The sequence below is a fragment of the Seriola lalandi genome, unplaced genomic scaffold, assembly GCF_002814215.2.
Source record: "Seriola lalandi dorsalis isolate HSWRI2012SDOR001 ecotype SW California unplaced genomic scaffold, Sedor1 jcf7180002054578, whole genome shotgun sequence".
In the NCBI taxonomy this organism is placed as follows: Eukaryota; Metazoa; Chordata; class Actinopteri; order Carangiformes; family Carangidae; genus Seriola; species Seriola lalandi.
The window spans coordinates 1318766-1346030 of record NW_019525131.1 but is presented as its reverse complement, the minus strand read 5'-3'; the positions used below and the strand labels follow the sequence as shown (position 1 = coordinate 1346030).

Here is a 27265-nt window from a genome sequence, read left to right as displayed (position 1 = left end):
TTATCATGAATATTCACTAGTTATTACTGCATTATTACATGAGGACTCAGTAGTTATTTCTCTTACTACATGAGGACTCAGTAGTTATTTTTGTTAATACACAATGACTGAGTAGTCATTACTACATTATTACATGAGTACTCAGTAGTTATTATTACATTGTTGCATGACATTACATGAGTACTCAGTTATTAATACATTATCATGAGTACTCAGTAGTTATTACTACATTATCACGAGTACTCAGTAGTTATTACTACATTGTTACACAAGTACTCAGTAGTCATTACTACAATATTACACGAGGACTCAGTAGTCACTACTTTTATATCACGAGTACTCGGTAGTTATTACTACATGAGTACTCAGTAGTTACCCAGTAGTATGGACTTTGTGATATTCCTAGACCCACTATCAGCTGAAATTACAATGGTAGCTGAGAGAAAACTCTGAACTCTACTGGAGGATGAACCATTCTACATAAACACATTCCCTCATGTGGTGTGTGATGGTAGTGGAGAGCCCTGTCTCGGGGTCCAGCATTCAGACCTGTACTGTTCTATTTGTGTTCGCCACACATGAACCCACCCATCTGATGAGAACATGGAGGAAGGAAGGACGACTCATCTGACCACATCACTGTTTTCCACATCTCTGTAGAACAGTGTCTCTGGTTTTGGCACCTAAACTCTCACATGTGGAATCATCTCTGTAATGAGGGTCTATCACTGCAGCTCTACTATAACATCCCTCTGTGTGACTGTGGATGACTGTTGTTGACTCATATATATCATCATATTCATATTCTCAGTCACCTGAGGAAGAGCTGCTCATCTGTTCTTCTTCACTAATGCACGAGAATCACTGTCATCAAATGTCCAACCCTGTTTACTGACGTCTGTCCCATAGATGCAGATGTCACTTTATCTCTGTTGCTATGGAAACAGCAGCCAGTTGAATGTGACTGAAGCTCCAACGATGAACCCTCTTCAGAGTCACTCAGATCTTTTATTCTTGATACAGAATCAGAATCAACTGGGCCTGTTCAGCATTTTTATACCTGCCCCAGAGCATGATGGGATGTTAACGGATTAATTGTAGCATGCGCTTTACCTGTGTACATCTGAATTTGCTATGTCTCTCCACCTATTTATTCAGGTTTTTCCTTTCCATTGTCACCTGTATGCAGATCCCTCTGCAGTGTTAGCTGTAGTGGCCATCACAGACATCTACTTCCTGTGTTTACTTTAGGTCTACACTCAAAGACAGGTGTTTGAAATGATTCATAACAATCATGTTTATCCTGAAAGCAGCTGGAGGCCCACACTGGTTGCCTTTATATACACTGTTATGTGTGAGTCCTTGTTTCCCCAAATCTCTACAACAGAAGTCAAGAGGGCAAAGTTAGCACAAGCCATCCAGCCAAGATTGACACATGAGAAATAATAAACTGCATGTGTGATGTGAATGAAAGCCTAAGAACAGACACTACATGAACCTGATCAAGAACTAACTTTGAATCACAAACTTTTGACTCTTATTTTGAAAATGTCTGACTCTCTTCCATCTGTACTCACGGATCATATTTGCAGTTGGGGGTGAAGGAGTGGTTTGCCTTGTGGGCCAGAGAGGCACAGTATCTCTCTGTGTGGTCAAAAGGCTCAGGGACGTCGATCACAGTGTCCTTGTCCAGTGAGATCGTGTTTCCATTCAGGGCCCAGTCTCTGCTGTCTACCTGAGGATGTAGCCATGACAGACAGACACATGCTTTAATCAATACAAACACCTGAACACCAAACAGGTGGTGTTCAGGTGTTCCAACTGACCTAAAGTTATAATCTGTAACTTTTCCACTTTAAAATGTCTAAAAACAACTAGACCTACAGTGCTGCGAAAAAGTATGTGCCCCTTTGGGCCTGTGCATATTCTCATTTGTCCAGGTCATAGTATCCTAAAGGAGTTTTAAATCGAAAAAACAACTGGACTTGATTATTTGTCTGGGAAGACGTTTCACCTCTCATCCAAGAGGCTTCATCAGTTCATGTACGCATCTGACCAGGCTGGGACTGGCCCCTTTACAGATTTCTTTTCTTTTTGCTTTTTTGTCACACTTAAATGTTTCAGATCATCAAACAATTTTAATATCAGACAAAGATAACCTGAGTAAATACAAAAAGCAGTTTTTAAATGATGATTTCATTTATTAAGGGAAAAAAGCTATCCAAACCAACCTGGCCCTATGAGAAAATGTAATTGCCCCCCCTTATTAAATCATGAATTAACTGTGATTAACCACATTTTTTGGAAAGCTGAGTTCAATTTCACTACTCCACCCAGGCCTGATTACTGCCAGACCTGTAGAATCAAGAAATCACTTAAATAGAACCTGTCTGAAAACGTGAAGTAAGCTAAAAGATCTCAAAAAGCAACACATCATGCCCCGATCCACAGAAATTCAAGAACGGATGAGAAACAAAGTCATTGACATCTATCAGTCTGGAAAGGATTACAAAGCCATTTCTAAGGCTTTGGGACTCCAGCGAACCACAGTGAGAGCCATTATCCACAAATGGAGAAAACATGGAACAATGGTGAACCTTCCCAGGAGTGGCCAGCATACCAAAATTACTCCAAGAGCGCATCGACAATTCATCCAGGAGGTCACAAAAGAACCCAGAACAACATCTAAAGCACTGCAGGCCTCACTTGCCTCAGTTAAGGTCAGTAAAAATGGCAAAATGGCTCGAAAACCCTCCAATGTGGCTGAATTAAACAATTCTGCAAAGAAGAGTGGGCCAAAATTCCTCCACAGCGATGTGAAAGACTCATTGCCAGTTATCGCAAACACTAGATTGCCAAGGGTGGCACAACTGGGTTTAGGGGGAAATTACTTTTTCACATAGGGCCAGGTTGGTTTGGATAGCTTTTTTCCCGTAATAAATGAAATCATCATTTAAAAACTGCATTTTGTATTTTCTCAGGTTATCTTTGTCTGATATTAAAAATTTGTTTGATGATCTGAAACATGTAAGTGTGACAAAAAAGCAAAAAGAAATCTGTAAGGGGGGAAATACTTTTTCACAGCACTGTATGTTCTATATGTTGTTGAGTTTTTTTCTTACATTATCCCAAATGTTTTCATAAATTCTCAAATTAGAGAAATCTGTGATTTTAATCATGGTAACACTGCATTGGCCGCCTTTCAATTACATAATATCCTCTAGGACCATGTGTCAGTGTTGTGTTGGTCTGACAGAAGCTCAACATTTAAGATACATACACTTTTTACACCTTGGTAGTTTTCAACTATAAATTTTATATTTTAAGTTATCAGAGTAAATGTTAGACAGCTCAGCTCCTAGCTGCTGGAGACATGGGACACATGTCCTGTGGATCAGTGAAACACTGATTTTTAAAGTGAACCTGCTTAATGCACTCCCTCCAGGAATTTGGCGGGCTTTTATTGGTATTGTTGCTGGCTAAAATATCTGATTTTGCAGCAGCTTTTCTTAAAAATTGCAATGATCTTTTTGTATAATTCATTAAAATTCAAAGGCAAATTGTACCAGCGAGAATAAATCCAGTGCAGTGCAGGTGGTGACAGTCTTCAAAAATATTATAAGGAAATCTTAATCACACAAAGAGCTGATCTTTATAATAACCTCATGAATTTATGAATTGCATGGAGCTTTTTATGTGTGTACGGGCTCGTTGCCCCCTGCCTCCTAAGAACAATTACTACTAATTTGTGTTATTTCTCTTATAGTGACATATAAGCAATACAGCTCAAAAAGTTGCGTGTCGCAACTTTATCATTTCAGTCAGTATCACAACAAACTAAGACTAAACAAGGGAAAATGTGCACGGGCCTCAACTCAGTCATGATGATGGTGATAATGAATATAGTAAATTCAATTTACGTTAATTATTGCGATCAAGACACTGCAACTTTCTGGAGGGACTGATTTATAGGTGTTTCTACTGGTTTTAATCCCCTGGTCTGTTTGTTATGGAGAGGAGGACATCTCTGTAGATAATTCAGCTGCTGGTAAAAATCGGCTGAACCTCTGGGTCATAAGTTATCAGAGAAACAATCAAAACAAAGGTTAGCATCAATCTCAGCTCCAACTCTTCCCTGGCGTCTCTGTCCTCCGTACAGCATCAGTGTGACACTTTTAATGTGAAACTGCTTTATTCAGTGTTTTTAATGGTTTGAATCACCAGATCTGTTTGATTTCCTGAATCACTGACACTGAAGGAATCCAAACCGAGAGGAGCTCACCGTAATGGTGGTGAAGACAACAACTCCCACAATCCCACGCTATTTCACCCAACGCCGCCTTTTGTTATTCTTTTGATTGAGTGACATACTTTGCGTTTAAAAGAAGGGTATTTTTTTTTATTCAGATATACTAATTTGAATTTATTTTTTCAAATTAGTTTAGCTCCTCCACAATCTTTCCACATACTGCAGAGGTGCCCTCTGGGGTATAACAACTAGATGAAAAAACGTGTGTCATACCTCAGAGTGAGTGATGCGTACTCCGTTATAAAAAGCCATCACAGTGTCCGTTTCAGCATCTGTCTTAGCAAACAAACCCTGACCTGCTCCTTTAATCGTGGAGTCCGCCACAAATACCCTGACAAACACAAACAATACAATGACAGTATGATGAACAGCCCTGAAGTGGCTCCAGGATCGCATTGTAGGGGAATCATGTATACAGCTGACCCACCTTTGGTTCTCATATGGGTCAGGAAGCAGAGCGTGAGTGGCCATACACGTGGATGTGGACTTGTCATACGAGTAAACAGGACCTTAAAGACAGAGAAGATCATTTTAAAGTCCAGTTGTTTCCATAAATCCCTCCAACCATTAAACACAATAAACGAATCAGAACAATATAAACAAACATGACTACACTCTGACTCATGCAGTTTCCAGCACATCTGAAGAAATGGTACTCGGCCCTAAAACCCTCAGAAACACATTATCTGATAATATACTTACTCCGGATGGCATTACCTTGGCCTCCAGTGCTAAATCAAGAAACATTGGGGTCATTTTGACCAGGACATGTCTTTTACTTATAAACAAGTCTCTAGGACAGCCTTCTTCCACCTGCACAACATTATGAAAATCAGAAACATCCTGTCTCCAAAGGAAGCTGAAAAACTAGTCCATGCATTTGTTACCTCCAGACTGGAATACTGTAATTCTTTATTATCAGGATGTCCTAATGACTCAGTGAAAAACCTCCAGCTGATCCAAAATGCTGCAGGGGGAGTTCTGACAGGAACTAGGAAAAGAGATCACATCTCTCCTATGTTGGCTTCTCTGGCACTGGATTTCATAGAGAATAAAATCCTCCTCCTCACCTACAAGGGCATTCAGTCATTAAGTCAGACACCTTTGTATCTTAAAGAGCTCATAGTACCCTATTATCCGAACAGAACACTCTGCCCTACACAGGTCTACTGTGGTTACTAGAGTTTCTAAGATTAGAATAGGAGGCAGAACCTTCAGCTATCAGGCTCCTCTACTGTGGAACCAGCTCCAAGTCTGGGTCCAGGAGGAAGAGCCTTCAGCTATCAGCTGAGCATAGTTTGTGGCTCTCCTCTCTGTATCTCTCTGTTTCCTCATTCTGGTATCTCTGATCTGGAGCTACAGGATCCAGATCAGCCACTACAACACTCAATAATAATAACAATAATCCAGCCGCTTGAGGCGTGTGACGTGATTTGATACTATACAAATTACAAATACAAATTGAACATGACAGTAATTCACACATCTAACACAGGTGAAGAATTACATTCATACTACAGATACAACAATAAATGATGTGCAACAGTAGAAGTGGTTATAGTGCAATATGCTGCATATGGGGGTTAATTCAGACACAGCCCATTCTTTCACTGTATGATGAAGAGTGTGTGGCTCAAAGCTCCATGGCATATAAAATTCATATGTTACTAGAGCTCCAGAAGCCTAACAGAGGAGATGTAAAACTACATTGAGATGGTTTTTGGTTCTTAAACCTCAAGTATATCTTCTCATGGATCAACACAAAATACAAGGGAAGAGGAAAATATGGAGCTTTAAAGAACCACCAGTATGTGGTGTCAATAAATACAGTATACAATGGTGAGACTCTATTTTTCCCTGTGTTTTTAAATTGAACATTAAGCTGCTCAAGTTAAATGCTCTGACAATGTGGACTACACAGCTGTTGCATGTATGATTGCCAGTTTCCTGTGAGACTTTAACTTTTCAGTTGTGCTTAAGTACAAAGTTATTATATCATGTGATTTAAATATCTACACTGATAACTCCTGATTGGCTTGACTGCTGATCAATAATCCCTGGAATTTCCTGGACTGGTAAGGAAAAAATTATTTAATCTAATGGCACTCTTCATCAGAAAACCTTTCAAAAAACATTGAAAGAGTACATGGATTAAAATGGGTAAAGTCTGTAGTTCAAGTCTGCAAAATCAGTGTTGAAAAACAAAGAGGACAATGTAGAGCAGAACCAAAAACAGACACCTATAGCTTCACCTAACACTGGCACTGACTGAAGACGACATGTGTACTCACTGTTTTGTGTGACTTCGAAGCGCTGCCTTCCACTCTCGTTGGAAATCAGGGTGGCGAGACGAGCTTCAATCAGCTCCCCGTCGACAAAGCTCCCAGAGAGAGCTGTGTGTCCGTCTGGGTAGACATACGCTACAGAGTCACCGGTCATCTCTCCATCCTCATTCACCTCCCCAAACACACAGCCCCCATCCTAGACGCACCACAGTACACACCAACATGCACAATTATCACAGTTAACAAAGATCATTCAGTTACTTTCCTTCTGTGTTGTGTATCTTAAAGGAGGCTAAACAACATTTCATAAATATGGCCAGAGAAGTGCTTGAACTGATGTAACTGAGTGAAGTCTCCACATGTGACCATGGGCAGTGAGCTGACTCACAGGGTAGTACACCCAGCACTCCCCACAGCGGTTGTTGTCTTTATACTGGCCCTTGAACACCAGGTGGCCCTCTCCATCAAACTCCTGAGCATGCCCATTGAGCTCCCCATCCACATACATCCCATGGAGGACGCTGTCGTCTTCATATGTGTACACCCCATGGCCCTGCAGAGTATCATCTACGTAAAAACCCTCCAGGGTGCTGTGGAGAGGGGACAGAAAGAAGACAGCTGCAGTATCATGTTGAGCATCGTCAGATATGTAGGATGGAGTTATTAGTGTTCAGTGGTGCTGAGCTCTCAATGCATTAAATATGTTTAACTTCATGTTCTGATCTTGAAACTGTAATAAAATATTACAGATGTTCTATAAAACAGAGTAATAGGGACATTGTTAGAAAAAAGTCAGAGGGTCCTGTCTTACACCCCGCATAAAGCGCAACACAAGTGTCTTTGCTAGTTTCAGACCGATGCAGTTGTCATTCTCCCGTCCAGCGCCCACGTTGTCTAAATAGCTAATACACTTCTCCATCCATTTGTGTGCCCATGGGCGTGTTGGTCTTAAAATGAGGTGTGGTCAGGAGCATTGTTGACATATTGCTATCTTTAGTCGGCAGAAAGTGGCTGACCAGCAAAAACCTGGTCTGAAGTCAGTGGTTCAGTATTTCACTGTTATTTTAAAGGCTCATTATCAAGTAAGTACTGGACTCATTGGTCAGTCACAATATGTAATCAGCTCACCACAAATAGAATCTAATTCTGTGTGAAACACAGCAGCTCTTTTGAACCATCTGCCTCAAGAGGCAAATGTTCTTTCTGCCATTATAATAGCAAAAGTGGATGTGGACATGGCCTAAATGCACTTGCACCACACACTTTAGACCATACACTTTGGATCGTTAAAATAGAGCCTTGAGAGTTTGAGGAGAAAGTTTAACAAAAATTTCTATAAAAAAGTAAGAACATCAGGAGAGAGGAGTGAAAACATTTTGAGAAAAAATTTAAAATATTTTGAAGATAAAGTCCTAATATTCTGTGATTAAAGTAGTACATTTTGACAGAAGAGTAAGAGTACTTTAAGATTCAACTGGTAGGGTTAGGGTTCCTTTGGAGGTTTTCTGGGTTCATCTGGCAGGAGACCCCCAAGGTAGACCCAGAACATGCTCATAATATACATTTTTTTAAAAATTGTAAAAAAAAAAAAAAAAAAAAAAAATCGATAGCAATTGATTTACAGTGGTGAGAAAAACTCTGCGAACCCTTGGTCATGAAATCACCAATGGGTGTTCCAATCTGGCCTGGGAACGCGTCAGGGTCCAGAGGCCTGTACTGCGAAGCAGGATTTGAGATTATCAAGGTAACTAAAGGTTTAACTCTGGATTTTCATTTCTACAACAGAGGTTCACTTTTTACATCATGGTAACTAACACCGCTTAGCTTCAGAGGATCAGATGAAAACTTGTCAACAGCCAAACTACTGACGAACCAGATACCTGGAAAACTGGGTCATCCTTTCTACAGGACCCTGACAGGAACAAAAGCGTACAATAAAAGTCTCAATAATAACAAGAAACAGATATTTACATAAATCAGTGGAATTGTTTTGCTGTTCCAAACCAGCATGTGTCCACTCTGATTTTAAAACAGAGCTTCTAACAGAGGAGAGTTTATCACTAATCAACTACATAATAACTATTAGAGCTTCATTTGAACCAAACAAATATTTGATCTAATCCAACAGGATTCCTGACAGTATTGATGCTTTTACTCTCTTCTTCATCACTTCAGCTCAGAATAACATGAGGAGACTCAAGCTGGAAATAAAAACTAAACATCTAATGTCTTTGATTAGAACAATGATCCACTCAATGCGTAAATTTTCCAATGATTAAGAATTTGATTTATAATTTTGAAATTCTTTTCATTTCAGTCAGACTGACTCATTAGACTTCAATTACTTCTTTCCTCTTTTCTTTCTCTCCTCTCTGCAACGGAAACAGTCTGACATTAACTTTAACTGTTTCATCTGCTTCACATGTTCATAAGTTCATCATCAGACAAACAAGCGGAAATACTCAGTAAGACACTTAATGATAATACATGCACTTATTTACAATACAGTTATATTTAGAAATAGTAGTATTTCTTTATAGTTATAGTTCTTTTTATTCCAGGATGGTCAGTGTTAGGTTGAGTTAACCCAGATAACTAAAAGTTATCCTGGGAATGTTGAACTTGCTTCGTAGTACAGGCCTCTGGACAGGCTGGAAACGCTGGGGAGAGGGATGTCTGGACTAACTTGCCAGACCTGCAGCTGGATTAAGCATCTGGAAATAATTAAGCCTGCATGAGCCACATTATACAGCAGTTCAGAAATACAGAGCAGATCACAGGCTGTAAAGGCTGCAACTCCCCTTCATTACAGTCACTAGCTGAAAGATATGCTATGAGTTCAGTTCGGTGTAAGTCCTCAAGTGCTGCTGTAAAGCCAGTTCTTCTTTTCTATGTTTTTTTTTTTAATTTTTGGTGCATTACTGCCACCTTCTGGTACATGAGCATCAATGAATGTCAGAGTGAACATGGCTCCCATTCATAGTTGCAAATAGATACATTCAGTTAATCCCAAACATGAGCACATTCAGTGAACACACGTTCATGCACAACACTGTCATTCATTATTGGTGAGGCCTATAGCTTCAGATCATCTACTGTAATCACTTGACGTGTTAAAGCTAACACAGACAGACATGTCAGCTCTTTTTCCTGTCAGCAGTCCTAATCTAATACTGATGTCATCATTTTGCAGAACATGCTTCCATGCTTTATGAATGTACCATCTCAGGCCTCCACCGCCAACTCATTGGATGTGAAGTCAGAGTCATAATTTTACCACACTGAGACAGTTTATGCCATAAACTAAATGAATGGTTGTTGTGAGCGGAAGACAGGCTGGTGAACTTCAGTCAGGATGAGACACCTCTGGCTCACAGTTCACAGAACTCATCAGGAGAATAAATTACCAAATTAAAATTCACTGAAGAAAAGTGTCATATCAGTGAATCCAGCCAGTCACGTGGCTAATATATCAGCTAATAAATAGATTAAAAAACAATTACATTTCAGAACAAAGGCTGACAAGTGACCAATAACTGCCACGCAAAATCACAAAATCAAAATATCTTGCTCACTTTTATGTCGTTAATTCAGTTATCCAAGTAACTTTTGTAAATCTGTACGGCATTTGCATCAACCTAGCATGCATCTTCGTTCCCGAGACGCAGCTCGACTGCACAGAGTGCACGTAAACAGCGGTGACGTCATCCAGAAAACAAAAAAAAAAAAACTTTTCTGGGCTTTTTGTTGGCTTTGGATATTTTTAAGCCATGGACTGAAAAGTCCATGGCTTAAAAATATACAATACAAAGATTAATAATTGACTGAGTTTACAGCCGGAGGTGTCCTGTCAACAGTTTTACAGGCATCTCTTTCAAGTTCAATGTGGAAATACTCATGGTGTTGACTGATTATTTCACTCATCATATGTCTGGTATTATATGAAAACATGATATGGACATTAACAATATTAAACACTCGATTTTCATCAGAGGGTCTATAATGCTGTCCATGACAACAGGTTTTGTACTTTGTAGACATCATTCCTCCAAAACAGAGACATCAGAGCATCAGTAATAGGTAATAAACTAACCAGCAAGCAGCTAAGATGAATTAAATGAAAACCTGCTAGCAAGCTTATGTCACCAGCCTTATATTATTAGATCATTAATACTGATGCATCACTGAAGTAGCAGCATTTTATTGTTGAAATCAAGTGTAAAGGAGGAACTGCAACAGTGGTAGATCTACTGAATATAAACATTATGATGTTGGATGAAAAAATATTGGGTTTTTTTCTCTCTCTTTCCTGTTAACATGTGATTTTCTAAAGTTTACTTTCAGTCTTTGATCTGTTCCTGTGTTTAGTTTTTATTTACATGTAAATACAGATGTTATATGTTAGCATATGTCAGTATTAAAAAGTTGTTGTCCCCACAAGTGTTGAGACAACTCTTCACCTTTTACATTTCTTCTGTGTGATCTTTACCTTCCATCAAAGAAGAAGAACTTGCCCTTTCCATTCTTCTCTCCATGGGTGAAGTGTCCTTCAAAGCGATCACTGGAGGAGTAGGTCACTGTGCAGAAACCATGGGGCTGACCATCTTCATCCAGTGGACCTGAACATGCAAAGAGTTTGTCTGGTGATTTCAGTCAAGTGAATACATTCACGGCTCCTCACAGCTGACTCCACAGAACCAATACTCACTCTCCTTTAACTATGGAAAAGACACATTTATTTCCAGGGGTGGACAGTAACAAAGTACATTTACTTGAGTACTGTACTTAAGTATATGTTTCAAGTATCTGTACTTTACTTGAGTATTTTTTGTAAACTTCTGACTTTTATTCCATTACACCTAAAGACAGATATTGTACTTCTTGCTCTACATTTCTATGAAGTACTCTTACTTTGAAGCAGAGCTTTTGGTCAGTAAATTAATTTTCTTTTACTTAGATAATTTGATAGACCATACACTGTGTTCATCACAATGGAAAAAACTAATCACAGCCTCTTCCACCGTCAGTCATGTTTGAACGTGTCAGTGACCTAACGCAGAAGATCCTTCACCTGAGACCATGGTCTGATCTGAAGTCTGTTTGAAGGTTTACAAATAAAGAAAGATTAATTTAGTTTGAAATGTTTGCTGTTTTCAACACGACCAATCTTCACTGACTAAAGAACAAAAATATGAAAACAACAAGGGCTACTTTTGTTGATTCAATCGTGTTTTTGTGGCCATTTCTCTTGGCTTTGTATCATATTCTACAGTCTGTTTATTGTAAAGGTTCTACATTCAGTCAATCAGTCAGTAGGTTGTTTCAGAGTCATTAGGTACTGTAAATGTGGAACAATACAACAATGGGTTGACATAAAAAATGTAGGCTACTTTTGAATACTTCACTATTTTTAAAATCATGTACTGCATTAACTCAAGTAAAAATCTCACTGAACTTTCACTTGTATCAGAGTAATATTTGACCATGGGGATCCATACTTTGACAAGTAATGGAGCTGTGGACTACTGTTTATTTCAAGACAGTTCCAGTTCTGACTTTGAACCAGTTTTGTAAACTGGCCCATGAAGACAGAAACCCTGGACCAGCAGTCACTACCTGAACGAGTAACACTCCATGCAGCCACGCGGGCAGCGAGACTCAGACATCACCCGCACCGCGCCCAGGCGCCTGTCAGGCGGGTTTCCTACTTAAATAAAGTCCGTGGCGTTCCAGGTTACCCTGTTGGCCTACGGCGAGACTGACTCATGGAGATTTACGAAAACCTGATATCTGTACCTCAAACAGCACCTAGTCCACCTATCACCGTATACACAGAAATACAGTAACAGAAAGATGTTGCTCACCTTCCACAACCTCTTCTATGTTTTCATCATCGCTTTCCATGCTGCTGGACGACCACACCACAGCCCGACTGATCTCCCTTCACGGAGGAGCGTCAGAGCCGCCTTACGGCATGTGACATCGATCAAGCCTCTAACACAGCAGTTTTCACTGTAGATTCAAGCTCAGATCAGACTCAGACTGCCCATCCCAGACACTAATGTAACATATGTACAGATATGAGTTTCTAATATGAAATACATGAACATATAAAACAAAAACATATGTAAAAAATTATAAAAAGCCTTTTAGAAATGGGAAAAAATTCATGTGACATATATGTCTCACCCATACAAATACATGTTTAGACTTATATTGTAGACATATATCCATCCCAGATCCCAAGTCTGTCAGTATGTTGATATTATAAACAGTAGAGTCCTAAAGTCTGAGACCACTTTCCCAGAATGCAAAGACACATCTCACAGGGCGAAGCATTTGGCCCAGATTTGGCATTCAGTAAGCACTGGCATAAGGTATATGAACCATCAGGGGTTGAATTGGGATTTCTGAGGAAGGGGAGCCTTAGTCTTTTTAAAGGGCCCCATCCCACTTGCACGGAAATGTGGTCATAAGTTTAAGTATTTTACATCATCACAGAAGTTTTGATACATGGTTATGGTAACTGTTCTGTTGCCCGGTTATGTTTTAAAATGGGGGAGCAAACCCGGAAGTTACATAATTGGTGGGGGTTGTTGAGGTTCTCCCCCAGATAAAAAATACTGTGATTTAAAACAGATTTCCTGCACTTTTACACCACATTACCTCTTGGATTAAGTTAAGTAACCGCCCCCTGCACTAGTCTTGATTAGTTAGACTGAGGTGTGAAAACCAAGAATGCTTCAAGAACAGTTTATAACAGTATCAGGACAGGAAGTGATTATTAAAAGAATGTCTGTTTCAAATTTGAAAATATTTATAAAAACATAATGTATCTAAAATGATAGTAGGTTGCAGGCTACGAGACCATCTTCAAGCTCAAACTAGACAAATAATGTATATAAATTAAATAATCTTACAACACATCACAGTTATGGAGTCATAGGAATGCCATAAAAAATAATAAATCTGTAAAATAATAAGAAATGTGGAAATTTAAACAGGAATGAATAAAATAATAAATAAATAAATAAATAAATATGGAAATATAGAGAAATAAATAAAACAATTAAAAAATGTTTTTACCTACTGCTTTTGCTTTTAATTATTGCTTTTACCTATTGCTTTTGGTTTGACTGTATTGTTTTTGCTTTTATTATGTTGTTTTTTCTTTTATCATATTTCTTTTTGCTTTTATCATATTGTTTTTGCTTTTACCTATTGCTTTTACCGTATTGTTTGTGCTTTTACCAAATGCTTTTGCTTTTGCCACATCGTGTTTGCTTTCCCCACGTTGTTTTTGCTTTTTCTATTCGGACTAGACGGGCAGGCTGCAATACTTGCAGTTATGCCCACTTCATGTTACGTCATACAACTGTGCATTTCACAGTGGACGGGGAGGCACAGCTGTACGATATAACATGAAGTGGGTGTAACATGAAGTCTAACTGCAAGTATTGCAGCCTGCCTGTTTGCAGGCAGACTATGCCTTCAAACAGAAAAAGCAGGTGTATGATTGACATAAAGAGCATGCGTGGAAAAATAGTAAGTGTGAGAACGTCATAAATATTATGAGATGCAGAATGTTCCTCTGGGGCAGATAGGAGTCTTATGCTGATGATTCATAAGGCTATGATAAGAGCAATTTTTGACAATGGGTTCTTGGCATATGGGTCAGTGGCTAAAACTGTAATGACTAAGTTGGATGATGTTCGGGCCAAGGCTCTGAGGCTGTGTACTGAGGCATTCTGGACAACGTTGTTCCCAGCTGCTGGTGGAAACAGGAGGGACTCCACTGAGAATGTGATGATCAAAATTAGCACTACATTACTGGATGAAATTTAAAGGGCTTTGGAACAGCTCTTCCATCAGTCCCTGTGTGTTGGGAATTTGAAAAGGGTGGTATTAGGATAAATAGGGGTAGCTATATAAATTATGTAAGAAAGTACTCAGAGGAATTGGGATTTAGTTTAATAAAGATAGGGCCAGAGCTACACCAGACAGATGTGAACATCTTAATGATAGTGTTGTAATGCGGGTTTCCTTTGGGTAGCTAGGGCAAGATTAAGCAGGGATAGTGTAGATGTGCATGTGGCATTTGGCAGGATGGAGAGTCACAGCATCATCAGTGAGCGACTGAATCATCATTGATAGCAAGAGTGGCATGCAGTCAGCAGAGGAATGAAACTATACAACACACAGCCATCAGTTAAACCTGGCAAAAGAATGAAGATGCCATGGGAAGATGAGCTCAAGTTGACAAGGTTAAAGCTGGGACACTGCGGACTAGCAAGTAATTTGGTGCTGAGTCCTGGAGTCTGTTAACATGTCTTGATGCATTTTCCGCTCTCCGGTGGGGGAAGGAGAATTGTATTCATGGGATTAGGCAAACTGGGAATTACAAACTTTACTATTATAACACTGCTTGGTGACTGGGTGCTTCAAAAAGAAAGAGCTAGGGATGTAATATACTGAAACCACAGATCTCTATCACAAGATATCAAAACCCTACTCCAAGATACAGATCTCAAAGGGTTAAAGTAGCAATGACGTTATTACGCCAGTCGGAGGCAGCAATGCCCTAAAACGTGGTCTGCTCGAAAGAAGAAGAAGAAGAAGAAGAAGAAGAAGAAGAAGAAGAAAAAGAAAAAGAAGAAGAAGAAGATGAAGATGAAGATGATTTCCCATAATCGCTTGAAGGCAGTGCAATGTTCATTGCGCCACCTGGCGGGTGTACAGTGTATCGACCTGATGGTGGCTACCTTGACACACCGGACACAGCTGTGGGAAATTAAACAACCCTTTACACTGTCTGTGGAGAGTCAACGTTTCAGCAGCTGCAGTTGTTTTTCAGTTCGTAAGGTTTGTGTTCTGACGTCACAGTATTGTTCTTCTGCTGGTCATGGCTTTGTGCCGCAGCTGAAGCTAAACAACGTCCGGCTAATGTTGCTAAAAGCTTGGTGGGTATCAGCAGCCCTTTTTCGGGGTTTGTGTTTTCTGCCAGCTGGCCTCTACCTCCACCCGTTTTAATGCAGCTAACTAACAAGCTAACTGTAGTTGACATCACATTTCTCTGTGTGGTGCTAATGAGCTCAGCTCTTGTTAGCTATGCTCTGGCTTAATAGCGCCTTATTTTATTTTTAATCGTTTGTGATACATCTAACCTCAGCCATGATGCACCACTTTAATGTTGAGCTTGTGATGTAGAACTCCATTAAAGAAAAACATCTTTTTTTGTTTTAATTTTTATTTTGGCACTCGTGTATCATATACAGGGTGTTAGGTTGTTTATTGTAAATAATGGGCTACAATGCAGTTTAATCACGTTTTTTAGATTCTACCTTTCAAATCAGTGAATGTCACGTTAGTCGCTATCGCCCATCACGGTATATTTAAATCAGAAGCTTTACAGGAGATTTGGCAAAGACACTTAAACATATGAAATATTAGAATTTCCAGTTATGTAATTAACGCAGTGAGGAGTGTTGTAACGTCACGTTCAACTAGGCGTGTTTCGTATTGCAAAGCTAGAACAACATAAATTAAATGATATATATTAATATATGTTTCCTATATCATACAGTGTCCTGAGAGTTGTAGCCCTGCATTCCAAAAAGGAAGACCAGTATTTCACCATGAGCTCAGACGATGGTGAGACCAAACACACACACACACACACACACACACACACACACACACAGAGACACACACACACACACACACCATGGTAATCATTGTACTGTAATAAACTATGGTTGGAGACAGGAGTTAAATTGGGATTTCTGAGGAGTGGGAGCCTTTGATGGCAGGGGCTGGGGTCCTGCAGGCTTTTTGAAGGACCTCAACCCATTTGGACCGAAGTTTGGTCATAAGTTTGAGTGCTCTACATCTTCACAGGTGTTATTTGGTACATGGTTATCAGGGTTACTGTCAGGGTTACTTGGAATGATTTAGATGGACGGACGACTTGTAATGTTTTAAAATGGGGGAGCAAACTGGGAAGTTACATAATTGGTGGGGGGGTGGGGTGGATGTTCTCCCTCAGAAAAATATATTGAGATTTAAAACAGATTTCCTGCACTTTTACACCACCTAACCTCTTGGATTAAGTGAACTAACAGCCACCTGCACAAGTACATTGACTGAGATGAAAACCAAGAATACATCAAGAACAGTGTAAAACAGGATCAAGGCAGAAAGTGATTATTAGAAGAATGTCTGTTTCATATCTGAAAGCATTTATAAAAAAATGAAGAAAGAAATATTCTTACAACACATCACAGTATGATATGGATGATTAAACCAGGTTATACAATATTAAATGTGAGGGTTGCTATTCTCAACACTCACAGGGTCATCTTCAAAGTCTAACAACTGTAACAAAGTAAAAACACCGGATGAAAGAAATGGCCTTATAAGAACTATCCAATGTCATCTGTTTATTTTACTCACAGGTACTAGTACCAGCTAAGCTCCACAGTTGCTGTAGTTGTAATGTTATACAGGAATCAGTAATCATAACTGGTCTGAAAAGCTGTCTCTGACCCAAGTTCAACCCCTGAGTTTGCTTTGCTTCCTGTCTTTCCGGTTTTTAATTCACAGTTAAAAACAGGGACATTTCCGGGGACATCTCTGACCGGGGACAGGCCACCAAGAACAGGGACTGTGCCTAGAAATCGGGGATGACTGGTCACCTTACTGAAGGGGGGCATGCCAGAAACAATCTGAGAATCTGACTGTCTGTTTCATGGCTGCAGGTGACTTGGAGAACCAGGCTGAACTGGAAGAGAAGACAAGACTCATTAACCAGGTGCTGGAGCTTCAGCACACTTTAGAGGGTATGACACACACACACACACACACACACACACACACACACACACACACACACACACACACACACAGTGTAGTTATTTACCTACAAAGTCAGTCAGTCCTACCCAATACAAACAGATGACCAGATTGATGACCGGTTTTGGATTGATGAGCACGGATTTTCTCTCTTGATTGGGCCTTTAGTAGAAAAACATCTTTACTAATGGAAACGTCTTATGATTTTAATAATAACTATACTAGCTGTATGCCGCTGGGAAATGTAGTAAAACTAGTAGTGAACTGCCGAACACTGCAAACCATGCCAACAAAGCAACAAAACAAGAACTGGCCTCCACAGCAGGTGAAACAGTGGAAAAAAAGCTGAGTCTGTGACAGTGGAGACACGGGAAGGACTGAAACAAGATTCAGGCTTCAGGTGAGCTGTTCCATAAATACTATACAGTTTTTAAAAAAAAGTTGGGAAGAAAACATTAAAGCTATTTTAGAAACATTTTGGGTTATGTTTCTATAAATGATCTCATCACCCCAATAACAATGAATAAATGAAATGCTCTGACAATAAACAGAAAAAATCTGTCCTCTGTGACAGTGGCAGGGCTGTAAAAACACTTACCAATCATTTCATTTGGGCTGCCCATTTAGAAAGCACAAATGATTGTGAATCAATTTCACCTGCTTTGGTGCAAATGAAAGTGACAACAGGTGCAATGGAGAGGCAAAAGCAAGATAACGCTCAAATAGGGAATGGTTTTACATCTGTTTGCCACACACAGTTGCTCTCTCCTTATCCTTCTTGACTGACTTTCTCTAGTTTTGTGTTTTGCTAGTGTCCGTGTCACTACTGGTAGCATGAGGTGGTACCTGCAGCCCAGTCAGGTTGCACAGGTAGTCCAGCTCCTTCAGGATTGCACATCCATACGTGCAGTCACAAGAAAGTTTGCTGTGTCTCCCAGCACAGTCTCAAGAGCATGAAGGAGATAGCAGGAAACCGGCCATTACATGAAGAGAGCTTGACAGGGCCGTAGAATAGCACCAACTAGCCCTACAAAATTACCTCCAGCAGGCTACTGGTGTGCATGTTTCTGACCAAACTGACAGAAACAGACTCCATGAGGGTGGCATGAACTCCCAACGTCCTCCAGTGGGACCTGTGCTCACAGCCCGGCACCATGCAGCTCGATTTGCATTCACCAGAGAACACCAGAATTGCCAGGTCTGCCATTGGCACCCCATTCTCTTCACAGATGAGAGTAGGTTCACTCTGAGCACATATAACAGACATGAAAGAGTCTGGAGACGCCGTGGTGAACGTTATGCTGCTTGTAACATCATCCAGCATGACCGGTTTGGCAGTGGGTCAGTATTTCAGAAACTGTTGATCTAGTGGGATTTTTCACAAACAACATCTATAGGGTTTACAGAAAATTTTCCGAAAAAGAGAAAATATCCAGTGAGCGGCAGTTCTCTAGGCGAAAATGCCTTTTTGATGCCAGAGGTCAGAGGAGAATGGCCAGACTGGTTTGCGCTGATAGAAAGGCAACAGTAACTCAAATAACCCCTCATTACAACCGAAGTATGCAGAAGAGCACCTCTGACTGCACAACACGTCGAACCTTGAAGCAGATGGGCTACGGCAGCAGAAGACCACTCCTGTCAGCTAAGAAAAGGAAACTGAGGCTACAATTCACACAGGCTCACCAAAATTGAACAATAGAAGATTGGAAAAACGTTTTCCTGGTCTGATCAGTCTTGATTACTGCTGCGACATTCAGATGGTAGGGTCAGAATTTAGTGTAAATAACATGAAAGCATGGATCCATCCTGCCTTGTATCAACGGTTCAGGCTGGTGTTGGCGGTGTAATGGCGTGGGGGATATTTTCTTGGCACACTTTGGGGCCCTCAGTACCAATTGAGCATTGTTGAAACGCCACAGCCTACCTGCATATAGTTGCTGACCATGTCCATCCCTTTTTGACCTCAGTGTACCCATCCTCTGATGGCTACTTCCAGCAGGTTAATGCACCATGTCACAAAGCTCAAATCATCTCAAACTGGTTTCATGAACATGACAGTGAGTTCACTGTACTCAAATGGCCTCCACAGTCACCAGATCTCAAGCCAACAGAGCACCTTTGGGATGTAGTGGAATGGGAGATTCACATCATGGATGTGCAGCCGACAAATCTGCAGCAACTGCGTGATGCTATCATGTCAATATGGACCAAAACCTCTGAGGAATGTTTCCAGCACCTTGTTGAAGCTATGCCTCAAAGAATTAAGGCAGTTCTGAAGGCAGAAGGGGGTCCAACCCGGTACCAACAAGGTGAACCTAATAAAGTGCTTGGTGACTGTATACTGGTTCTGTGAAGTCTGGTCATGAAGTCACCAGTCATCAGTCTTGCTATTGCATCGGGTAGGATGACCTGTAATCGGAGGGTCTTGTGAAGGTGCATCCGCTGATGTCATTTGCAAGATATCAAACATCAGTCTTGGGTCAAGCGTCTCATGCAGGTGATGCGACTGTTCCAAGTCCACTTCTCGAATTCTGACCTGCGCTGCAATATATAACAAACATAAGTAGTTATTATAATAAACAGAGCTTTATTGAATTTTGTATTGGTGGTGTTGGTAAGAAAAAAATCAGAAAATGTTTGTTACTACAGATACCTGCTCATCTGCACCTGGTCTTGCTCCCCCACGACCTCCTCTGCCTCACCCTCGCCCCTTGCCAGAAGTGCTTTGGACGGATGCCTGAAGGGAAGGGGTGGGAGTGGATACTTTAAAAACGTAGCTAACTAAGGCTAACATCTCCCGGATTACCTACTCCAGCTTTAATGAAAGTATTTGAATATCACAAAGACAGCACTGGTCCTACCCAACATCTCTGTCCTGACAAAGTAAACAAAAGGCCTCTGCTGTTTGTTTGTTTTACTTACACACACACACACACACACACACATGCACACACACAATAATGTACACATCAGAAAAAAGCAGCAGCTTGACAGCTCACTGAGAACAACTGAAGAAAGCAGAAGTGGTGAGGGGGTGGTCTCTCTGTGAGGTGTAGAAACAATGCAGTGTTGAATGAACAGTCTGTCATCATTTTCATAAGCTCTAATAGCTCTAATATTCTTACCAAATAAGATAATAATAAGTTTTTGCTGCCCAACAGTGTTTAATTCTGCCATAGAACCAGCTGAGTTTAACAAACAGACACACATCACACCAGTCACAAGCCATTAAGGAAGTTCATTGTATGGACTTGCAGAGTTATGGACCCACAGTTGACACTTTGTGACTCTTCCCACCATCAAACTATCAAATTGATAGGAAACAGAGACAAAGGACCCCTCTCCCACAAACAGTCCATGCTTTTAGCATGGCAGAGAGACACAGAACCAGACCAAAGGTCAAAGGGTCAGTTCCAGATGATCAACCAATGGACACCAGGCAACTGGAGAATATAGGCAAAATCTCCAGTTTGTAACAATAAGACTTTGTCTAATGATATTTGATTGTTTCTTATATAGGACAAGTAACAACAAAAGGACTGATTATCACTGAGGTGTGAATCCTGGCCTCTCTGTGCCATGCATGAAAACACACACACACACACGCACACACACACACACACCAACCTCCCTTCCTCTGTCCCTTTCTAGATAAGAGTCATAAACTACAACCCACATTCCAATCCTGGGTAGTGACCAGCAGAACTCTCTTCACAGACACAGATCAAAGGGAGAATGTAAAATTAAATATCTAACTGTTCTGTAACTCATGAGATGTTCCTATGTAATAGTTCAATCCCAAACTTCTATCCCATAGAATGTTTGAAATGTAACATGTAGACTTTAAGACAATGTCCTTCATGTGACCATACTGTCAGTATCCTTTACACACACACACACTACATGACATCCAGAATGTCCATATTATTATTATTACAGTCAAAGAACTGCTGTGTAATCCACATTTATAGACTATTAGCTTTAGGAAATGTGTATATTGTTGTTTGATCATTTAACCAATTGTACTATGATTATTTCCAGGTTTGAAGGATGTAATATGAAGTCAACACTCGTATTACTCCTACCTATCATTATTAGTGCCATTAGGTTTATATGTTATTTCATTTAATGTTTTGTGGTCATGGTGGAAGACAGATGTGCGAGTTTATAAGTAAACTATAGAATTATATTATTCAAACGTTCAGTGGAAAATTACTCTCTTCTCCAAGTGGAAACACAGAAGACGGGTGACGCCTCTGAAACATGCGCCAGCCCCCAGGGGATAAAACAGTCATGAACAATTCACACATGGCCAGATGAAAAGAAAGCTAGAAACTGCTAGAAACTGGGAGAAGCCAAAAAGACAAGATGCTAAGAAGCGAGATGCCGGAGAAACAAAGCTAAAAACTACAGGCTAAAAATCTGAAGCTATAAAAATGATGCAAAAAAATTGAAGCTAAGAACTTTTCTCAAAGCTCAGAGTCCCAGCTCAAAGCCCGGCTCTGTAGCCATGTAAACTCTTAGCTCTAAGCTGCTAGCCACAAACTCATGGCTCTTAGTCATTTTTGCACTTTTCACGTCCTTTATTATTTCTTTGCCACAGACTCCAAGTAACATTATTTTAGTCTACATGCGCAATCTTTTATTTTTATAAGTCATCTGGTCAACGTCAGTGTCCTCTAAAGTTATCCAGCCACAGTGAAGAGCATCAGAGTTTATTTCGCATCAACCCGCAAGAGACGCCGGCAGATAACACATCTGCACGATCGCCTGCAGAGAAGCCAACCAGAAATCAAGAGTGCCTGAGACAGACAAACTCCACCAGAGCTGAATCACTGAGACACCGGCAGAATCCGTCACCGTGATAACGGGACACGGCCTCCAGGAGAATCCACCTAGATCCTGCATCTCCAGGGTTACCATGGCAACCACAGCCACCTGGGTTCCAGCTGAGGGTCTTCAGCTACAGCGCAACTCACAGTAGGCCAGTCTTAACACTCTGTTCATGACTAGGTTGATGTCAAAATATAGTGATATTTAACCATCAAATCTCATTCGTAGACGTAGTATCATTAGCTGTATAGCCATAGTGTATAGCCATAACATATTCTCTTCCACCATTGCCAATTCATCACACTGCTCATTTCATTATTATTGTCATCTTTATGATTATTACACCTTGCATTTACTCTGTAGATAGTAGTTTAGTTAATAAACTCCTTTATTTACACCCAGTTGTTGTCCTGTTGTATTCTTTTGATGTAGAGACTGGAGATCCATTGAATCATTGAAGTCATGGCTTTTGATATGAGATTGATAAATTTTATCAATAAAGTATTTAGTTGTCCTCCCAGAGGACTGGTGCCCCATTTCAGCGAGTGTAAATTCTAAATTATGGCGTTAACGCTACACATGGCTCAGTGTATTGGCAGTACTCCTCCTCTTCCTTGCATTTCCCGAGCAGCCAGGAAACCAGAGCGGCTCAGTAGACTGCCAGTAACAAGAGGTGTAGCTCAAAGTCCCTGGTCAGCATCCATACATGGTCCAGACCTAAACCAGGTCTGTACCCAGTCTGTTTGAAAACAAGTCTCTAAATCTAGAGACAATGAGCTGCAGCTGTAAACACCCGCTTAATAGACAGTTTGATTCAGGAACTCAGTGACGAGGCAGTCTGCTGACAAGTGGTGGAAATATGATCAATCAGTCAGTCAATGTTGTTATGCTATTATGGTCACTGCAATTGTTATGCTAAAAGGAAAGCTTTCTGTGTTTAGACTGCAGCTTCATTTGTAGCAATATCTTCAAGAACCTCAACCAGGTCCAGCTGCCTCTGTAAAGCTCTGAGAGAGACCAGGGCCTGGAGGACTGAGAACCTCACAGACATGACTTACTTCCCCATTGTAGCCAAACTGAGGTCCTTTGTAGTTTGTAGCCTTTCGTTTGTCAAACTTACAGAGTTCGTTAGATCATTTTACTGCAGGATCTGCTGCTCAGTTTAACAGTGACACTTGAGCAGTCATGGCTGACAGCAGGTCCAGCTCATCTGGAGGAGTTAGACTCTGGTTGATGTCATAGCTGCGTCTCTGTACAGTGTCCATTTGAATCATTTATGGAAGATCAGCATCTACACTGAAATACTAAGACACACATGATCAATAATTTGATGTAATGAAAATAATATTATATTTATCCTATTTAGACATGACTGAACAACTGAGACCAATTGCCAATATGTTTATTACCCATGCCTGAATCAGAGACCTGAGACAGTGTTTTCTCTTTACTGCACTCCATAAAACTAAATACCTGTGTGTGTGTGTGTGTGTGTGTGTGTGTGTGTGTGTGCGTGCATGCGTGCGTGTGTGTGTGTGTGTCTGTGCGTGCGCACTCAGACCTGTCTGCCCGGGTGGATGCTGTCAAAGAGGAGAACCTGAAACTGAAGTCGGAGAACCAGGTTCTGGGCCAGTACATTGAAAACCTCATGTCTGCCTCCAGTGTCTTCCAGACCACTGACACCAAGACCAAACGAAAGTAAGAAACCCCCCACTCTGCCCGCCCTCAGCCCCTAACCTGAACCCAACACCTGATCCAGCCTGAAGACTGGACTCTGATATCAGCATCATGAACCCTGAATTACTGCTGAAGCCTGAAACATGTTCCTGGTTCTGTCTGTGTGGGTGTTTGTCATGACCTCCATTTGAGGATATTGCATTTATCAAACGTGTTCAGAAAACAAAAGAAATCCCCAACTAAGCCTGTTGTTTTAATCAAGGAAAGTCAGTCTGAAAACAAAGACCCAGCATTCAGCAGAGAAGCTTCGCTTTACTCTGTGATCTGTGAATACTGTAAAACTCCTTCTTGCATCTGTATGCAAATATTTAATCAGTCCCAGGACCCTGAGGACTCCTTCTGAGCAACAAAAAACCTGAACTCAATACCCACTTCCACCAGTTACAAACCTCCAGTGGTGAAGTGGTATACAAGAGTATAAGCTCTTGTATTTTGAAGCACATTATATGTAAACTGTGGTTGTTGGTTAAAACTGGACTGATGCTTGAACTACTGTTAGCACGATCTATATTATATTATAGTAGTAACACCTAGTGTTGATCATAGAACAGATCAGACCACTATAGGCCGACAGCTCACTGTTAGCCGACAGGGAGGTTTTCCATACATGAGCAGCAGTTAATGACACAAATCAACTGAAAAAACAATAAAAAGACAAATCTGATCTTTAGTCAAAAAAAAAAAACTCTTCCCTTTCTCTTTGCTCTCTCCATAACAATGTTAACAAACTGCAAAAAATGAGCCATGTTTTCCTGTTACTCGTTGGGTGCTACAGGTCAGCACATGTGTCATTGATTGTTTCCACGGTAACATTGGTCTTAGACCTAAATTAGTCTGGGGTAAGGTTTCGAATGTTTTTCTTTTAAAATGAGTCTGTCATTATTTAATGAAACAGCTTGACTAACATTAGACTGATCTATGAGCAACATTAACACTTCAGACTTGTTATCAGTTGTTCATTGGTCGACAGGTTTGTCTGGACCCTGTGATTAGGCTAAGGCTGATATTTGATAATATCAATTTACAATATTTACCAACATATGCCACATTTTTCATAATATTGAAACATTTAATTGTTTAATACATTTTTTTTGGCAGTTTTGCCCGCTGCAGAGTCTGACCTTCATCTCTCTGCTTTTCTTACTGTACATTGATCCTTGTCTTGTGACAAATAAAACTGAGCTGCTGTTTAGAGGTTGCATCACTTATACCTGAATCATTAAATACAATAATATGTTTGTATTATTATAGTGATATTTGGTCTGGACTGAATCAGTATATTAAAGTTTGGATGATGTAACTGTTCTTCTTCCTCTCCACCCCACCACCCTGTTCAGGTTTTTAGTGTTGCAATAAGGGCTGAACAATCAATGGAAATATTATCAGGTCAATATTCAAATCACAGCAGCTGCAGTTTTTTCTGATAGAGGTAAAATGTGTCAGACCGTGAATGAAGTGTGATGGTGTTACGGAGACACCCTGGTCTACAGATCAGATTCTTCATATATAAAGGAGCATAAATCACAACATCATCATTTTTGTTTTCTTCAGTGAAAATGAAAACTGTCTGAACTCTCTATGATTTTTATTTCATTTTTTTTGCATATTGTTGAGCCCTAGTTGAAATGTTGATGTTGAACTTCTCAGTGTTTGCAGGTGGGAAGCTGGTAAGGGATCATGTCTGTCACTGCACAACCCCACTGTGAAACAAAAAGCCTTTTAGTTTGTCATTAGTCAGTATAGGTTCAGTTGATGAAGGACTTTGTGTTTTTATTGTTACTTCATTAGGAAACTACTTAGTCTTTTTCATTTCAGCACGTCACTTTTTTTTTTGTTAATGCCGATTTGTTGCTGCTTCCTGCCGTTTGGAGTAAAAGATTTAAACAGTGAGTGTGACGGTTCAGAGCTGAGACCATGACGTGGGTCTGGACTCATAATCTTGTGTATGTGTTCACTGTTAAACTGGTCCCTCAATGAAGCAGCCACAGACGTATGGTGTATTTTCTGAGTAAATGTTTAAGCCATGAACTCTACCTGTTGCATTTGTATGTTATTAATGTGTGATTGTGTTTTCTTTGCTCATTTGACATGGTTTAATAAAGTGATGATTGTTTTTGATGAGACATTTCCTGATTTCATCCTCTGTTTGATTTTTAACACGCTCAAAGTTTCACTAGGGGTGCCCACAAGGACAAGTGAGCTGCTTTGCATTCTGCACATACAGGTGGTGATGAATCAAAGGGAAAGAATGAATGAGGAGACATAGATGTCCATCTGTTGTTTGATTATAAAGCAGGTCTTACTCAGGTAGTGGCCCAACCTACAAGAATCTCTACAACCATGAATGGTGTTAATAAGTCAACCTGCATTGATCATATTTTCATTAGCATACATGAGCTGTGTTCACAGGCAGTATCAATGGCAGTGGGATACAGTGACCATAATTGAATTGCTTTAACAAGAAAGATTAAAATGCCCAAGTCTGGAGTTAGGATTGTCTACTGCAGGTTATTTAAAAGATTTAATGCTGACTCATTTGTTAATGATGTTAATGATTTACAATGTCCTGATGTCTGTCAGGAAAATGATGTAAACATTGCTTTGGAAATTTTCATGGATAAATTCCTAAGGTTGGTGAATGAGCATGCTCCACTTAGAAAATGGTCTGTAAGGAGCAGTCATGCAGCATGGATTAATATGCTGAGGTCTTTAATGCTTCAAAGCTAAGGCAGCTGCCCATAAATCAGGGGGTGTTTCAGATAGAAGTTTTTATTGTAAACTTAGAAATTAGGTTTCTAAATTGGATTACATCAAAGAGAGAATATTTTGAAAACAAAATTTGTTTCTCTTTACATGAATGGGAAAACTTTGAATGAAATAATGTTAAAGAATACATGCAACTCTCAAACGTTTGTAAATTGTGCAGGACTGTTCATCACCAGGCCATATGATGTAGCTAATCTGTCATGGGTTGCCATGACGGACAATTTATGTTTGAATTTGGTTGTTTCCTGTTTTATTTTGTAGTTACTTTCCTTGTGTCTGTTGATGTTTTGACTTCCTGTCTTTGTCCTGTTTCCCTCCTTGGTGATTGTCTGTCCCGTCTTAATGTGTTTCACCTGTGTTTAATCACCCTTGCCTCCCTTCTGTTTATTCAGTCTCTGTGCTGCCCTTTGTCTGTGTCAGTTCATCTCTTATTGTCCCCTGTGTTACCTGCTTAACTCCCCAGTGTTACTTTGTGCTTCAGCTT

At 40.2% G+C, this 27265-nt stretch overlaps 2 protein-coding genes across 4 annotated transcripts in view; one reads left to right on the top strand and one right to left on the bottom strand.

The window, feature by feature from the left end:
- The window catches only part of setd7 (SET domain containing 7, histone lysine methyltransferase), a 14137-nt gene extending 1538 nt beyond the window's left edge, over positions 1-12599 (bottom strand). The window contains exons 1-8 of one of the 2 annotated variants that reach the window (XM_023417839.2): positions 12459-12599; positions 11084-11213; positions 6983-7184; positions 6601-6790; positions 4737-4818; positions 4523-4640; positions 1578-1735; positions 558-1378 (exon numbers count right to left, since the gene is read on the bottom strand). In XM_023417839.2, coding sequence (XP_023273607.1) covers positions 1243-1378; positions 1578-1735; positions 4523-4640; positions 4737-4818; positions 6601-6790; positions 6983-7184; positions 11084-11213; positions 12459-12498 — 1056 coding nt within the window. In that variant the 5' untranslated portion in view covers positions 12499-12599 and the 3' untranslated portion in view covers positions 558-1242. Of the gene's footprint in view, positions 1-557; positions 1379-1577; positions 1736-4522; positions 4641-4736; positions 4819-6600; positions 6791-6982; positions 7185-11083; positions 11214-12458 lie in introns of those variants that run through there. The other variant, XM_023417838.2, reaches the window with a different exon arrangement.
- A 2687-nt stretch (positions 12600-15286) lies between these two features.
- LOC111663606 (short coiled-coil protein B-like) lies at positions 15287-26140 on the top strand. Of its 2 annotated transcripts, none has more exons than XM_023417865.2 (4): positions 15287-15554; positions 16178-16245; positions 17352-17432; positions 23838-26140. In XM_023417865.2, the coding sequence occupies exons 1-4, from the start codon at positions 15346-15348 to the stop codon at positions 23978-23980; spliced, it is 501 nt and encodes a 166-aa protein (XP_023273633.1). In that variant the 5' UTR covers positions 15287-15345; the 3' UTR covers positions 23981-26140. The 2 variants fall into 2 exon arrangements, with proteins under 2 accessions (XP_023273633.1, XP_023273636.1); XM_023417868.2 differs by having other exon boundaries at positions 15288-15456.
- Positions 26141-27265: the final 1125 nt, after the last annotated feature.